Here is a 16021-nt window from a genome sequence, read left to right on the forward strand (position 1 = left end):
GATTTCCTCTCCCAGAACAAGCCAGGGTTGCACCTCACAGAACCATTGGCGTCAGAGCAGCAACAGCAGCAAGTCCAGCTGAAGCTCCGAACTGGGAGAGAGGTGTCAGCTGTTCTGGGAACTCAATTCCAACAGCTAATTAACAGCTCAATTCCAACAGCTAATTATCAAGTAACAGGGGAGAAAAGTGTTTACAGAAAATGTGGCCAAACACACCAGAAAAATACACCAGAGAATATATATTACATGAGGACAAAGGAAAATAGACATCATGAGCCTAGGTGCTCACAGAATCATCTAGTTCTAAAGAAACTGCCTTACTTTCTGAAAGAGGTCAAAATTACAACACTGTTAAATGATTGTTTTTTTCACGGAACACCAATATGAAAGCATTAAAGATTTTTTTGCTACTACATGCAAAATGTATCCTTCTGCAGTAGGAGTTAGAGCTATCACAGGAAATGGGTAGGAGACAAAAAAAAATAATAATAAAAAGAGATGGACTTATCCATATTCCTTGTAGTGCATCTGCATGATACCTGCTCAAAGAATACCGTGGCTGCAAGGGTCATCCTCCAGAACTGGAGGTGCTCTGTTACCCACCTGAACAGTAGGCGAAAAGAACTCTCACAGCCCTAATGTGTCAGACTAGTACCTACATGTCATACTGCAAAGCCACTCCACAGTTGGCCCTGTGCTTGCTGTAGAATCGATTCTCCAAATCAATCTTGGTCTCCCCAATCAGATCATCAGATCCAACCAAATCATGGTCAAATATTGCCACAGTGAGCTCTGATTCCATGGGAAAGGAGACTGTCAGCTCCACAACTCTGAACAGAAGCAGATTTGTAAAGTGCAGTTAGCAAGGAGATATGAAATACATGCTCTGTTTCACCCATCCTACCCATTTAAGAACTGTATTTGCCAACCCTAAGACTCTGATAGAATTTGGCTCTGCAAAGTTCAGTGCGTGCAGTTTTCAGTGTGCATATTCAAACAAAGGAGTTATTCACCCAGGAGTGTATGCTGTTGGATAGAGCTCCTTGTTGGAGGTAAGGACAAACGTCTCCAAAGCTCTGTTGCTGCTTGGCTTGCTACTTTGTCTGATAAATCAAGTCCTTTGAGTGCTTCACTCCTAAACCCAAACACTCCCGTGACAGATGGAGGCGGGAGACATGTCTGGCACCTTTGTGTTATAGTACAAGATTCTCCAGCAGAGAGGAACAGAAGACTGCAAATGCTGGGACGCAGCATGAGCCCTATATTTACACTATTCCCATTAATCCTACTAGAGCAAAACTTCCTACATACTCTCCAAACACAGGATTGAGCTGCTTTGGGATGTATCGCTCCTTGGTGTCCTTCCGCTCCTGCCCCACTGTCACCACCACGTAGGGGTCTGCTTTGCCATTGGGGTCTGCTGGAGACAGGTTTGTAGCCTGGAATACACAAGAGGTAGAGCCATACATCAGCTGCAGAGAGCAACATAGAGAGCATAGGAGACACTGTGTGGGGCCTGAGACCACCCAAGCTCACTGGTCAGGTGTTTCCAGTAGCTGCCCCAGCAAGTGAAGCACATTTGCTGCCATGCAAATCCCCACTTAACAAGCAACAGATGCCTCCAGCTGCCAGCCCACCTGCTTGCTCACTGTCTCAAGGCAGATGACAGGAGCTGGGCAATGCCCATCTAGATTCTTAGCACCTCATGAAGATACAAAGCCCAGAAGGCTCTCCATGGACAAGGAATAAATACAAGCCCCCACTGTAACGGACTCCAACTGGCCAAGCAGAGCCTGTAAGCCAGTATCGAGCCTTTCACAAGTGCCGCTGCTCAAATTCACTAAGTGGTGAATGGCAGGATGTCCTTAGGAAGGGGCAGACCTCCAAGCATTACTGTCACCACCACAAGAGACTTACCTTAACAACATAAACTCTAATGAGAACCTTGATGGGCCTGTTCCTTGGAACACCCTGGGAGACCCTTGGCTCCTTGCTGGCTTCCACAGTAGGGTAGACATAGAAGGAGCCCTGCAATAAAGACACTGCAGATAGAATCACAGAATCATAGAATTGTTAAGGTTGGAAAAGACCTCCAAGATCATCTGGTCCAACCATCACCCTACTATCAATGTTACCCTCTAAACCATGTCCCCAGGCACCATGTCCAACCTTTCCTTGAACACCCCCAGGGACAGTGACACCACCTACCTCCCTGGGCAACCGTTTCAATGCCTGACTGCTCTTTCTGAGAAGAAATGTCTCCTAATTTCCAACCTAAACCTCCCCCATCACAACTTGAGGCCATTCCCTCTAGTCCTATCACTAGTTACCTGTGAGAAGAGGCCAACCCCCAGCTCCCCACACCTTCCTTTCAGGTACCTGTAGAGAGCAATGAGGTCTGCCCTGAGCCTCCTCTTCTCCAGACCAAACACCCCCAGCTCCCTCAGCCGCTCCTCACAGGACTTGTGCTCCAGGCCCTTCACCACCTTCGTAGCCCTTCTCTGGACACGCTCCAGGGCCTCGATGTCCTTCCTGTACTGAGGGGCCCAAGGCTGAACACAGCACTCAAGGTGCGGCCTCACCAGAGCAGAGTACTGGGGACAATCACCTCCCTAGCCCTGCTGGCCACACTATTCCTGATACAGGCCAGGATGCTGTTGACCTTCTTGGCCACCTGGGCACACTGCCGGCTCATGTCGAGGCCAGCATCAATCAGCACCCCCAGACCCTTTTCCTCTGCACAGCTTTCCAGCCACTCTGCCCCAAGCCTGTAGCACTGCATGGGGTTGTTGTGGCCAAAGTGCAGGACCCGGCACTTAGCCATGTTGAACCTCATCCCCTTGGCCTCTGCCCATCGACCCTGGCCAGATCCCTCCTGATTTTTTTCTCTGCACAGCTGACAACTTCCCTGTACTCTCCCCAAGTTGCCAACCCCTTCTTCCACCGGACATAAACTCTCTTGTTCTCCCAGACACTCAGAAAAAGTTCCCTGTTCAGCCACTCCAGTCTTCTTCCTGCCAGCCCATCTTACGGCACATGGGGACAGCCTGCTCCTGAGCCTTTCAGACTTCCTTCTTGAGGAGCGTCCAGCCTTCCTGGACCCCTCTGCCCTTCAGGACTGGCTCCCAAGGGACCCTCCCTACCAGTGTCCTGAACAATTCAAAGTCTGCCCTCTGGAGGTCCAAGGTAGCAGTTTTACTGACACCCTCCCCCCCTCCTGACTTCACCAAGAACAGAGAACTCTACCATTTCGTGGTCCCTCTGCCCAAGACAACTCCTTACCACCACATCTCCCACCAGTCCTTCTCTGTTCGTGAACAGCAGGTCTAGCGGGGCACCCCTCTGGTAGGCTCACTAACCAGCTGAGTCAGGAAGCTGTCCTCCACGCACTCCAGGAACCTTCTAGGCTGCTTCCTCAGGGCTGTGTTGTATTTCCAGCACATGTCCGGGAAGTTGAAGTCCCCCATGAGAGCAAGCGCTGACGATTGAGTGACTTCCACCAGCTGCTTACAGAACGCCTCTTCTGCCCCTTCATCGTGGTTTGGCAGTCTATTACAGACCCCCACCAGGATGTCCGCCTTGTCGGCCAACCCCCTGATCCTTAACCACAGGGACTCTACCTTATCATTCCCAACCCTGAGCTCAACAACATCAAAACACTCTCTAATACAGAGAGTCACGTCACCTCCCCTCCTAAGTTGCCCGTCCCTTCTGAAGAGCTTGTAGCCATCCATTGCAGCACTCCAGTCGTGGGAGCGGTCCCACCACGTGTCAGTGTTGGCGACAAAGTTATAGCTTGCCTGCTGCACAATGGCTTCCACCTCCTCCTGTTTGTTGCCCACGCTGTGTGCATTGCTGTAGATGCACTTCAGTTGTGCCATTGCCCTCACCCCCAACCCTGGGACTCCTCCCCCAGGCTCACCTCTATCAAGCCTCATTGCATCTCCGTCCCCCTTCATACCTAGTTTAAAGCCCTCTCAATAAGCCCTGCCAGCTCCTGGGCTAGAATCTGTTTCCCCCTTTGAGACAGGTGGGACCCATCGACAGCCATCAGGCCAGGTGCCGAGTAGAATTCCCCATGATCAAAAAATCCCAAATTCCTGCAATGGCACCAGCCTCTCAGCCATGTATTGATCAGCTGGGCCTTCCAGGTCTCCTGAGTGGGGAGGCATACTCCCAATGATAATGGCTAGATACAAGAGAACATCTCAGATGGGATTGAAGCCACCAAGACCAGCCCCTCTTGCCAGCTGGGAAGTCAGAGCCATTGCCCATGCAGACAACAGACACCCTGTGCCCATGGGAACAGTCCTTTACAAAAGCACCATCATGCCTATATGGCCCAGGCCATCCCTGTTTGCAAGTTAGGTTCTCAGGCCACTGCTGATGCCAGAAGATCTGAACATCTCCAAGCACATAACTGGACTGCCAAAGGTACCAAAGGCAGGAAGACACCAAAGGTTTCCTAGGGACCTTTGTAAATCAACCTTTGTAGTTGATGTTTCAGTCTTCAAGAGCTCCTCTGTGGGAGAACGATATTTATTTTAGACAAGCTTTGTTAATTTTGCAAACAGTGAAGCTCACTAATACTTATTTACATACTAAACATACCCAGAGGCCTCAACCGGGATGTGTGTTCCTTCATGCTTCATGCTCTCACTTTCTTAAGAGGTAAAAAAATCTAAAGGAGGTGGATTTATCAGCTAACAAAAGACCACAGCACACAGTTACTTTGACAGGCCCCTATAGTACCCTGGCCATGCCTCACCATAGCCTCACATTATTTGGACACATTCATCCTCGCTGAGGCTTTGCTGGCATCTGAATTCTCTGAGACACAGGTCACCCTAAGAATTTTCTTCCATGTACAGCACAAACTTTATTCAAATGATACCTTGTACTTCCCGACAAAATGTTCGTCCTCATTTCCATCTTCATCCTCATTTGCTTTGCCACGATGAAGGGGAAAAATACACAGCCAGTCTTCAAAATTACCAAACTCATTTTCCAGCTCAGAGTTATAGATCTGTAAGAAGTAGAAAGTCATCTTAGGCCTTTTCCTGATATCTTAAGGGGAGAAGAGTCCCCTTTAAGAGGGGAAAGACCATCTTTCCCCTGTTTTGACCATTTCACTTTGCCTTGCTTTACCCTGGTATTACTCAGTGTGAGGTTTTCTTTATCACCCCGGGCCCATCCTCAGATGAGCACACACATCCCAGTTGAACTTCAGGATCTCACTAGCTGTTTCAGAGCCCAGCAAAGATGGGGCCCAGTGCACACTACTGGATCAGGTTCTCTATCCCAGTCTAATCTCCACTGCAGGAAAGTGAGGACAACATGGAAAAAGGGCATGGGTTGAAAGAGGCCAGATCTGTCACCCCAACACTCACTTGAAGGGTGGCAATGAGCTTCCTCTTGGGTCGAGCAGGTTCAGCTTCAGTTACTGCCTCATCTTCTGCTTCCATGTCAATGTAGGCTGCATTTAAATTGCCTCCATCTAGAAGTGTCAATAGGAGATTGGGAAATGCTCTGATCTCTCCCATCATGGCAAGTGCCCGTCCATGAAATGACCCCAGCAACAGCTTTTGCTTTCAACCAGGTCTTTGACTTGCGTTAGGGTAACTAGAGTCATTGCTCTCCATAACAGATGTTTTCACAACATCTCAGCTCTCCCAGCAAGACAAGTATGCATGAGAGGACAAAAATCAGCACAGACCTGCCTGCCTGAATGGGTGCTCTTCAAGAAGAAAGTGGGCAAGGACAGAGCAAATAGAGGAAGGTGCCTGGAACCTTCCACAGGTGACTGGACCCTTCCATAGGATTCACGTAATTTCTATGCTTACTGTCTCATCAATTCAGGTCATTGCTAGGCCAGTCACTGCTTATACCTCAGCAAACCTGAGCCTACAGCTGTAATACTGTCCTCAGATCATTTGCTTTTTATTAATGTTTTTCTGAGTGAATTTTTTATCCAAGGTGAGTATCCACAGGCAGAGTGAAGCCCAGCTCCCAGACAGTTTTTCCTCTCCATCATCCCTTCTACCCATTCCACTTTTACTTCCTGCTCCCACCATGGCAATCCCATGATACTTGCAGCCAATTTTTCTGCAAAGTTTTGCTCACTCAGGAAGGCTCTTGCTTCAACAAAATTTTTCAAACTTTCTCGAGGCAAGTTTAGTGTTTTCAACTTGAAATGGCTTTTGTTAGCCTGTGCCAATGTTTCTAGTCTCTCTGCTCCCTTTTGTGTTGCTTTTGCTGAATGTTGCAAAGCTGTTGCCCCCTCAGAGCCCATTACCACAAGCCCACCACCCTCTAGGACAGTGTAGAGCCTGGCTCTCCCCACAGAAGACTCACCTGCATCATTCAGGTCATCATTCTCAGCGTCTTCCTCATCAATGCGTGTCTGAAACACACACAGACAGTCACCCTACATTGCTGACCACAATGGCTTCTCTATCCAAGCACAGGACACTTCCAAAGCTTACTGCCAAGTAGAGTCAGCAATATCCAGACTGAGATCATTTAGCATTAACATTTTTGCAGGAGGGTTTTCAATGAGTGCTTTATCAGCATACCTGAAGGAAACAACTTTTCCTCTCCCCAGATCTTCTTATTGCCTTTTTTGATTGGGATATTGGAGAAGCAAGGTAAGCAAGGAAATTTGTGTCAGACCTGCCCCCATAGCCCACCCTGGGAAGACAGAGTGAAAGTCTCCACACCGCATGAAAGTCCCTGCACTGCAGCTCAGATCAGCAATGTCACATTTTCAGGAGTGTCTTAACATGATCCCAGTCACATTATCGAAACCACTCAGCCTCAGGGATGCTTCAACATCCATTGCCTGCAGAAATCAGCCCACCTGGTCAGTGTTTGATACCTGACTACCTTAAGAGTGCTTGACACTCAAAAGCATACATCTTCCTGCAGATCCATGCCACAGGGCTACTGTGGCACTCTGAGCTGATGAAATCATCTTCCTCAAGCCAGTGCAAATGCTTCTCCCCTCAGCTGGAAGCTGTGACAAGAGATTACCTGGTTATACAGCTCCTTCAGGGACTCATAGTACTTGGACCACCAATCCAGTTCTTCCAGATCTGGTTTCTCCTCTTCATATTCATCCTCTTTCTTTGCAAGTTTATTAATAGGAATCTTCTTTAAAGGAGCCTTAAAAGCACAGAGCAAGTGCTCAGAGGGAGGCAAGGGTAACACAGTACACCCACACATCCTGCACTAGTATCCTGATAGCCCCAGAAAAGGCTCAGCTTTCATGCAGAGCACAGGAGGTGCAAAGCTACATGTAGCCCGGGTTCATGCTTTGCTACGAAAGCATCAGTATTCATTGCACAAGGCAACACAGCTCTTCTCCCTGTGCCACAGCCCAGACATGCAGCAGTGTCAATGACCAGCAGAAGCAGGCATGAAACTCCTCCAGGAGACAGGCAGGGGAAGAGCAGTGTTTGAGTCCAGAGCAAAAGCTGGTGGTTGAAACTTAACTCTGAACTTCAGAACTTTTTGGTTGTAACCTTCAGTTTGGACGTTCAAACCTCAAAATTCACTGGGTCAACACATCACTCACCTTTACCAAACTCAAGGGGTGAGTGCTGGGACCTGGGTCACCAGTAGCAGGGCCAATCTGAGAGGGAAGATGCTGGGATGAGACTTTCCGAGCTGAGATGAAGAGAAAGAGCATCATGTTCTCATGCATTTAGTTCTGCCCACTGCTTCCTAATTTTGTTCAATTGTTATTTCACAGGAAAAAAACCTCTCTTACCCACCATGATGTGATTTCTTTTAAAGCTTTTGATAGCAGATTGTGCCAAAATTTTACTGGAAAACCATGTACATTGCTAAGACTAGCCACCATCATCCACATGCATTACTGACTAGTAAGAATTCAGATTTATGAGATACACTTGACCTATTCGGAAACTACCACAGATCAATCTTTTGCTTCTTAGTCTTCATACCATATTTATTTACACACTCCCAGATCAGGAGCTTTGGTTGTTGCTGTCAGAGGGCTATTGGGTTAATCTATTCCCAAATGAGTAGTCCTTGACCCAGCAATAGGAGAGAAGTGGAAACCTCTCAAATCCTTGGTTGTAGTGGACCAGCTTACACTCCCTAAATCTTGACAGAGGTCTCACTGAGGACAGCCCTCCAGTCCAGTTACACATAGGTTTGGAATAGGTGAATACAATAGTCCTTCACAGACTAAAAAACTCTGATTCCAGACACAGACTTCTCACAGGAATAAGTTACTGTGTAATATCTAGCCCCAGTTAAATGACCGGCTGGATTAAGACATCTTCACAAGCCATTCTCCCTCTTCTGATTTCCACAACTGTAAGACAAACAGTGGCTGGGAAAAAGGCTCCAAAGAGATGGCATATCCACAGGTGAAGAGTCCTGGCGATGTGGTGGGGAGGCATATGATAAGCTAACCTTGGAGAGAACAGTCTGCAAACTACCCTCTGCCAACCCCAAAGAGATCAGCCTTATGCCATTGCTTGGCTGCAACCACTTTCCCAACACCAATCTTAGAGGATCACAGCCTCCAAGGCTAACCTGCCTTGGGCTATGCTTTTATTCAGCATCTTATGTTTCTTGGATGAGGACTTTGTCGCCTGGCTACAGAGAAGAGGGGTGAAAGATCTTTGCCATGGGCAGAATCTGCCTGCTGCCTCCACAGGAACCTCACCGAGCAGCTCACCTCTGGGCACATTTTCTGTTTCCTCTTCTTCGAGTTCTCTTGGAGAGAATTTCATCACGTCGGACACAACATGGGTTCCCACCAGCACGGTGCGCCCAAATGCCCGCTTTTCCACAACAAAGATGCTGAGGGGAGGGTGCAAGTAGACCTGCTCAGGGAGCTCCTGCAAAAGAGCCATGCAATGGGTTTGCAGGAGTGAGGGCAATACCAGTGGCAGACCCACCACACATGAGGAGGTCTGATGAGAACCCTTACAGCTCTGCCCTAAAACCAGAGCCTCATGGTGATAAAATCACAGAATGGCCAAGGTTGGAAGAGACCTCTGAAGATCATCTAGTCCAACCCCCCTGCTGAGAAGGATCACCCAGAGCACATTGCGCAGGAAAATGTGACAAACAACAGCTGAGACTGCTCTCAGTGGGCTTCTTCCCAAAGGTTTTGATCTGCAGCCAAACTGTGTGGCCGTGGGAGAGCAAAACCCTGGGGGCAGCTCCCCTCCTGCGCCCTCACCCTGAGCAAGCAGACTGTATGTGTGTGCAGGACAGCCATGGTGTACCCCAGCATGGTAGGAGCCCCCTTCCTACTACTCACCACGTCCATGTATTTGACCACCTCGGTGAAACTGGGGTTCTCTTTGTAGGCCACAATTACCTCCGACTCCACCTTCTTGCCAGCACATTCAATGATCACCTGGGGCTGATCCACCTCAAACAAGTTGACCCGCTTCAGGTCCCGCAGGCCCCAGAACAGGATCTAAAGCACACAAAGCTGCTGGCCTGCTCCAGACGTGCCAGGCGCAGCCCAGCCATGCAGCTCTGCCTGGAGGTGCCAACACACTCAGCACAGACCCCAAGAGAGGCATGAAACCACTCTCCCAAGGTGGCCACATGGACCCAAACTCATGCTGCAGGCACAAACACAACAGCTTTGATTGTTAAACCACTGAGGTAGTTTCTCCTGAATGCAAGTACCTCCATTCCTGGCATCTGCTCAGGTCTTGAAGGCAGATTTGAGCCCCAAACCCAACTCCCTCCCCAAGCCCTGCCCTGTCCATGGGCTGGCTGCGCCATCTGATGTAGGAGCCAGCCCTGCAGAAGGCAGCTCACCTCTATGCGAAACTCCTTCAGCACTGGGCGGATGCCCTCCGGGATAATGAATCGTCCATCACGGGGGTCTTCCAAATAGCTGGGCTCCTTGGGCTCCACATCCTCAGGCAATGATGGCTGAACAGACAGAGCCAGGACACACTGAGCAGTGAAAGACATGTCTCCTCTACACCATGTCCCCTCTTCCTCCCCTCTTGTTCTGTGCCCACAGGCTCTTCCCCTGCAGCTTCCTTTCAGCTGAAAGCCAGTTCAATTTCAACAGGGAATCCTTTGGTGGGCCCCATGCAACCAGCTCTGCACTCCTCAGAGTGCTGGCAACCATGTGTGTCTTCCTCAAAGCCCATTACCTCCAAATAGCCACTGTAATCCAGCTCAATCAGCTCGAAAGTGGCAATGAGCTCCCCAGCCGCTTTGGTGCCTTTGTAGAAATCAAAGAACTGCAGGGCAGGTTTGCTGTATGGCTCATCAACCAGCTTCACATGTGGGACAGCAAAGGCCTGGCCAAGGAACTCAGGGGAGCCCTGCAGCAAAGGAATGGGTGAAATTATCCCTGCATTATATCACCAACTCAGAGGAAAGACCACCACTAATTCCAGCTATCTGAGCCTGCATGAGAACTCTTCTCCACTCTCTGCTCCATACAGAGCCTGGAGAAGATGAGAGGTACCCACAGCAACTCCTCTTAACTCCTGGTCTGCTTCCATATAGGACTGGACAAGTGGCATGGGACCATGGACCAGAGGTCATCAAAGCTAGATCAGGTTCCTCAGAGTTTTCTCTGGTCAGGGTTTGAATGTCTCCAAAGATGCCTCCCACAAGCTATCTGAGCTCCAGGCCCAACATTTGAACGCCATCAGTGTGAAACTTATATTAAGTTGGCATTTTCTCTTGTTCCAACTGGTGTCCATTGCCTGTCATCCTATCCCTGTGTACCTCCAAGAGCAGTCTGGCTCCATCTTTTCTACCCTCTCCCATTAGCCATCTGCAGACAGCAATAAGAAGCCCCCTTTGCCTCCTCTTTTCCTGGCTCTCAGCCTTTCCTTGCTCTGTCCTATGCTCCAGCTCCAGACATCTTGGTGGCCTCACCTGGTCTCACTCCAGTATGTCAGTGTCTTTCTTTTACTGGGGAGCCCCAAACAGGGCCTAGGAAAGCTGCTGAACTACATGGGAGAGTCCAGTGCATGGGAGAGTCCAGTTATGCCATTCCCCTTATGATAATAGAAGGCCCCAGGAGAAGAGTGTGACTTCAGAGTACTAGTGAAGGGGGAAAGGGGAAGACTGAGGAGGGATGGGAGATGACAGATCGGAAAGAACAGTCCTGAGATCTACATCATCTCCCCATGGCTGCAAGCCCTCTTCATCAAGAGCCCACTAAGGAAGCAGGGCAGACAGCTGGGAGAGGCACACTGCTTTTCCAAAGAGGGGAGATCCTGGATCCACCAAGCAGTCGCCAGGACCTGGCTTGGAGCATCCATGAGCCATCTGTAGCCCATAGCCAGCAGCTTCATCCCAGCTCATAGCAAAAGGCTGCAGAAAGTCTCAGTCACAGCCCCCAGGACTCACTGCCACCAGCAGACCAGGACCAGGCAGGGTCATGGAACCAGAGATGTGGCTCCTAAGTGCCTGCTTGCAGCACCCACATATTGCTCTTCTACTTTCCCTGTCCCCTGAAGGGACAGCAGGAGGGCTGTGTGGCCATACTTACAAATTTACTGTGGTTGAAGAGATTGACTATGACGATGGGTGTCTCTGTTTTCAACTCTTCTCTTTTCCCATCAATAATGAGCTGGTCAAACAGAAGTAACTCATTCCACATTGGACTCAGTGTCTCCTCCACTGTCTGCAGACAAAGACAGGAGGCCTGAGCCTGCCACAGCCCATGGAAACAAACCACATGCACTTTGTAAAGAGAGTGGGGGAAAAAATGAGCTGATCTCCTCTCCCCCACAGCTGCACGGAGCCAGCACCTGGCAGAAGAGATGGTAAAAGCATGAGATGGTAAAAGTATTTGGGGCCAACTGGCAAATGGCAATCAACCCTTGAGACCATGCTCTGCTTGGCTGTTCCATCAAATGTTCCCTGAAAGTAGCCACACTGCCCAGAGCACGCAAATACCTCATGCGTGGAGTTACAAAATTTCCCAGAGGACTGACAAAGCCCTGGCTTTCAACATGTCAAGGAGGGTATGATGATTTTTTCTGTCCCCAACTCTCCAAGAAGGCAGAAGCAGGAGTTTGAGGGGTCTCACCCTGGTGGTCTGGCAATAAGTTGAAAACACCACTCTTGCAAATGGATCAGAAAGGCCATTGTCACCTGCAGGGAGGATCCCTCGAGCCTGATACAGATGGGCTCGGAGCTGGAAATAGCTGAAATCTGGTAAGAAAAAGAGAAGAGAGTTCATAGTTCCCTGATCCAGCCCTACCTCAGGCCAAAAAAATGAAATATTAGGAAGAGCACAGTCCAGCCAGATAAGACAGGGTGCATCCTGCAAGGGTACCACTTCTAGGGGCACTCACTGCAGGTCTCAGAAGGCCTTTAAAGCTTTGGCCAAGCAAGAGAAGCTCGGCAGGCTCCCCAGACACCCCTGGGAATAACATGACACGTGAAGTATGCAGTGATTTCCTGTGAGTATCTGCCACTGGGGAGCGCCACTGGGGAGCACCACTGGGTCTCAGCAAAGAGGCAGACCTCATGCTCATTGCCAGTTTGGCACAACGTTCAGTGCCTAGGAAGACCCTATCTTGCCAGCTGCTGCAGCTGTGAGTGTGTGAACACAGCCTCATCAGAACAAACTGGACCTGCCTGCCTCAGTCACACCTCAAAGATAATGTGGAGATGATGGTTCAGGTCCTACTCCTCAGACACTGACCCTGGGGCAGGACATCTCACCTCTCCACTTGCCCACTTACGGTCAAGCCATGGAACTCACCATCCCTGCTGAGTCGGCTGGGAAGACTGTACACCGATAACTGGGTGATCTCCTGCCCACTCTCAGAGAGGTACTTGAACTCCTTGGGCAGCTCCACCATGCAGTTCTTTGCATATTTGGTAACCCCGAGCCACATGTAGATTTCCAGTTTGGCAAAGATCTCTCCAGTATGCAGCCCGGGGACCTGAGAGTGCAGGAAGTTTAGCAGGTTGCCCATCCCAGCCATGCCACCTTCAGACTAAAACCATTGGTGTTGGCCTGTGAGCAGCCGCAGAGCACAGGAGATATGGCAACATTTCGGCAGAGGCAAGCATTACTGGTGAAGCAAGAGCTGCGTCTCCTTGCAGCCACCAAGGTGACAAAAAGGAGGGCTAAGAAGAAAATAGGGGAAAGCAGCAAGAAGGAAGCAAGAACATGTTGTTTTAGTATAAACTCTACCTTCAAAAAGACAGTCTGGATCTTTGCACAGTCCTTGCCTTTCTCCTCTTCAACTACTGAGTAGAGGATGTTCTGTGCAGGGACTCTTGCGTATGCCACACGCCGGTTGTTGCTGAGCATCCAGATGAGGATGTCAGGGAGGGTGCACTGGGGCTGGAGGGAGGAAAGGGAGGCATAGCATTGAAAGTCTCCTGATGCACAAGGGGCTGGTGGCTGCATAGCACTTTGGAGATCCAGAAGCAAGTGACAGGGCCTAATGCTGGGCACATGCTTCTGAAATTCAGCCCTGCAGCATGGCTCTGCAGTTTTCCTGGAAGGATTTGTGATCCTCCCTCATTTTCATTACAAACACCAGCAGGGCACACTCACCCTCATCCCACACTGGGGAGAGGGAGCCCTCATGAGGCTGGAGAACAGAAGCCCAAGTGCTAATCCATGGAACGGAACCACACCTGCTGGCAATCCGGCAATGCCAGCACCCAGTGTACAAATGCAGCTTGGACTCAGAACAGCCTTGCAAATGAAGGACATGCGCAGATGTAAACGACTTCTTTTAAACCCTAGGCTCTACTTGCTCCCTTTGGCATTAGTGTTCGCAACTGTACATTGTACTTGTACTTACAATTTTTCAGTACACAAGTAGCTGAAGCAATTTACTACTGATCCAAACCAAGACTGCCGGCCTTCAAGCAGGGACTAAAAGCGGTGAATGCACATGCAGGTAAGGCCTGCACTGAGGTAAGAAGGACTCCACAGAGACGGCAATATTCCCACTCAATGGTAGGCAACAAGAGGGGAACAGGGTCCTCTGTGCCTGGGACCGTAAGGCTGGAGCCTGAGCACAGCTGCTTCTGGCAGTGCAAGGGGTAAAGTCTCATTCATGCTGAAGTCTGCCCTCACGTACTTAAAGGTGTGATAACAATTGAACTTCACCTGGTGACAGGCTTCTCTGAACTGCATCAACATCTGGTCACTTAGTTCCAGCAAACAGTGCACCCTGGTTTACACTAAAAGTATGCACTTACTTTCCAGAGAGGTTTAAAATAGAGCCAGTGAGACTCTGAACAAAGAGAGTCTCTCTTATAGATGAGAGACCTTATTGCAATACAATTTAATTTGCAGGAAGATCTGGTGTCGGTCCCCAGTGGGAGTGCATGCAGAGCAAGGCATGGCTGATTTCCCAGGCAGGCTTCCTGCATCCCCACTGTGGGCATGGCCTGGGGCCAGGCAGGGAGGGCAGGAGGGTCCTGGCGGCCTGGAGCTGACCCAGCTCTGCCTCCAAGCCACTACTGAGCCCTTGGACTCCTGCTCTGTCACCACTGGTCCAGCAAGGCTGCGAGGCCTCATCCCTCATGAGGGCCATTGCATGGTAACTTCCAGCAACTAGAAATTGCGATTTCACATGTCAGGGAAAGACTTCAGAGAAAAAGCCCCATTTCAGGCTGGTAAAAGGCCCATTAACCAGCTCAGCACCCTCTCCTTGCCCATGCCCTCTCCGGCTTGGAAATGGAGTGCGCCAGGAGCAGCTGTACCTCTTGAGCCATGAAGCGTAGCTTGGCCAGGATTCTCCTCATCTCCTTAACCTTCTCCTTGACATTGGCTCGAGTCAGCTGCCGCCTCACACGGAGCCCCTGCTTCGCATACAGGATCTGAACAGACAGCAGAGTTGTCACATGCCTGGCCGTGACCCATGCATGTAACACTGGCAGCCCTCACAGGGGCTCTGTGGGGAAGCAGAGGCCACGTCCACCCTGCCCCGTTGCACCCTGGCCTCCACCAGTTCGCTTGCCAGTTGTTGAGAACAAACCTCATGAACTTGTACTGAGCCATATAGTGAAGGGTGCTGAGAACTGGAGACTCCAGTAACTCATCAGTTCTGCTGATACCAGCCAGTAAGAGAAGTCTGTGAGCTTTTGCATCGTTTGGGGCAGAAGAATGTATAAGTAATAAACATTTCAGAAGGTGACGGTCCAAGGCTCCAGACAGTGCCTGGGAGAACAACCAGGGGGGCACAGAAGTCTGGGAATATGAAGATGAAGGAAACTGGAAGACAGGGCTAAACTGTCATGTCTGTTAATTGACAGCGTCCAGATCTGAGGACAGACTTCATGATGAAATCCAGAAGGAATTCAGGGTTCAAAACCAAACCCAGAAAATTTATCTCTTGGGCTGGTTATCTCTTTCAGAGAGTCTCAGACTTACCAGAGAGCTTTCACCATCACTCAGGTGACAGTGTGGGGGGAGGCAGAGGGAAGGGAGAAGGGACCCAGACATGGCTTAATTTTATTTCCTGCTGCTGTCATTGCATTTTGGTCAGCCTTTCAAAGCTTTGCAGTTTGATATAGTTTGAGTCATGACTGTGTTCTGCTGGGAGAAGAAGAATGGCATCTTCTGCATAAAATATATCATCTGCATAAAAGAGGAGGCAGCCATAGCCAGCCCCTGCCTCTGCTCCCTGTGCTGGAAAATATATTGCTCTAAGCAGGGATGGGAGATGCTGCAGTAAAAGCCTATAACTGTATTGTGGGTCTTAGCTCCAAGTTTTCCTCTTAGCATCAATTCTAGATGGTCCTCCAGAAGCATCCCCCAAAGCAAGGATTACACTGGCTCCCTCCACCACCCTCAAATCCCACAGCTTACGACGTTGCGCATCATGTATTTCGTCCGACATCTGTCAAGGTTGTTTGGATGTGCCATTGTTTTTCTCTCTGCGCTGAGTGAATATAGCCTGCAATGAGAAAAGCAGCACAGGCTCTGCAACCCGTACACCCTGCAGGGGAGCACAGTTTACACAGCAGGGCCACAGGTTCCAAACCCCTGTTACTAATCTGGAGG

The 16021-nt window shown here is 49.7% G+C and overlaps 1 protein-coding gene across 4 annotated transcripts in view; it reads right to left on the minus strand.

The window, feature by feature from the left end:
• Positions 1 to 16021, minus strand: part of LOC308178728 (fer-1-like protein 4) — a 40843-nt gene that overhangs the window by 8885 nt on the left and 15937 nt on the right. For all 4 annotated transcript variants that reach the window (XR_013939935.1, XM_080557758.1, XM_080557759.1 and 1 more), the window contains 18 exons: positions 15827 to 15914; positions 14719 to 14835; positions 13187 to 13339; positions 12749 to 12932; positions 12068 to 12192; positions 11525 to 11659; positions 10167 to 10340; positions 9820 to 9936; positions 9305 to 9466; positions 8714 to 8876; positions 7577 to 7668; positions 7033 to 7164; positions 6355 to 6403; positions 5391 to 5497; positions 4895 to 5026; positions 1918 to 2028; positions 1312 to 1439; positions 660 to 830 (listed from right to left, as the gene is read on the minus strand). Coding sequence is in view for 3 of the 4 variants with exons in the window: in XM_080557758.1 (XP_080413884.1) it covers positions 660 to 830; positions 1312 to 1439; positions 1918 to 2028; positions 4895 to 5026; positions 5391 to 5497; positions 6355 to 6403; positions 7033 to 7164; positions 7577 to 7668; positions 8714 to 8876; positions 9305 to 9466; positions 9820 to 9936; positions 10167 to 10340; positions 11525 to 11659; positions 12068 to 12192; positions 12749 to 12932; positions 13187 to 13339; positions 14719 to 14835; positions 15827 to 15914 (2340 nt within the window). In the remaining variant the exon portion in view is untranslated. The remainder of the gene's footprint in view (positions 1 to 659; positions 831 to 1311; positions 1440 to 1917; positions 2029 to 4894; positions 5027 to 5390; positions 5498 to 6354; positions 6404 to 7032; positions 7165 to 7576; positions 7669 to 8713; positions 8877 to 9304; positions 9467 to 9819; positions 9937 to 10166; positions 10341 to 11524; positions 11660 to 12067; positions 12193 to 12748; positions 12933 to 13186; positions 13340 to 14718; positions 14836 to 15826; positions 15915 to 16021) is intronic.

Source organism: Anser brachyrhynchus (genome assembly GCF_964034855.1).
Source record: "Anser brachyrhynchus genome assembly, chromosome: 16".
Classification (NCBI taxonomy): Eukaryota; Metazoa; Chordata; class Aves; order Anseriformes; family Anatidae; genus Anser; species Anser brachyrhynchus.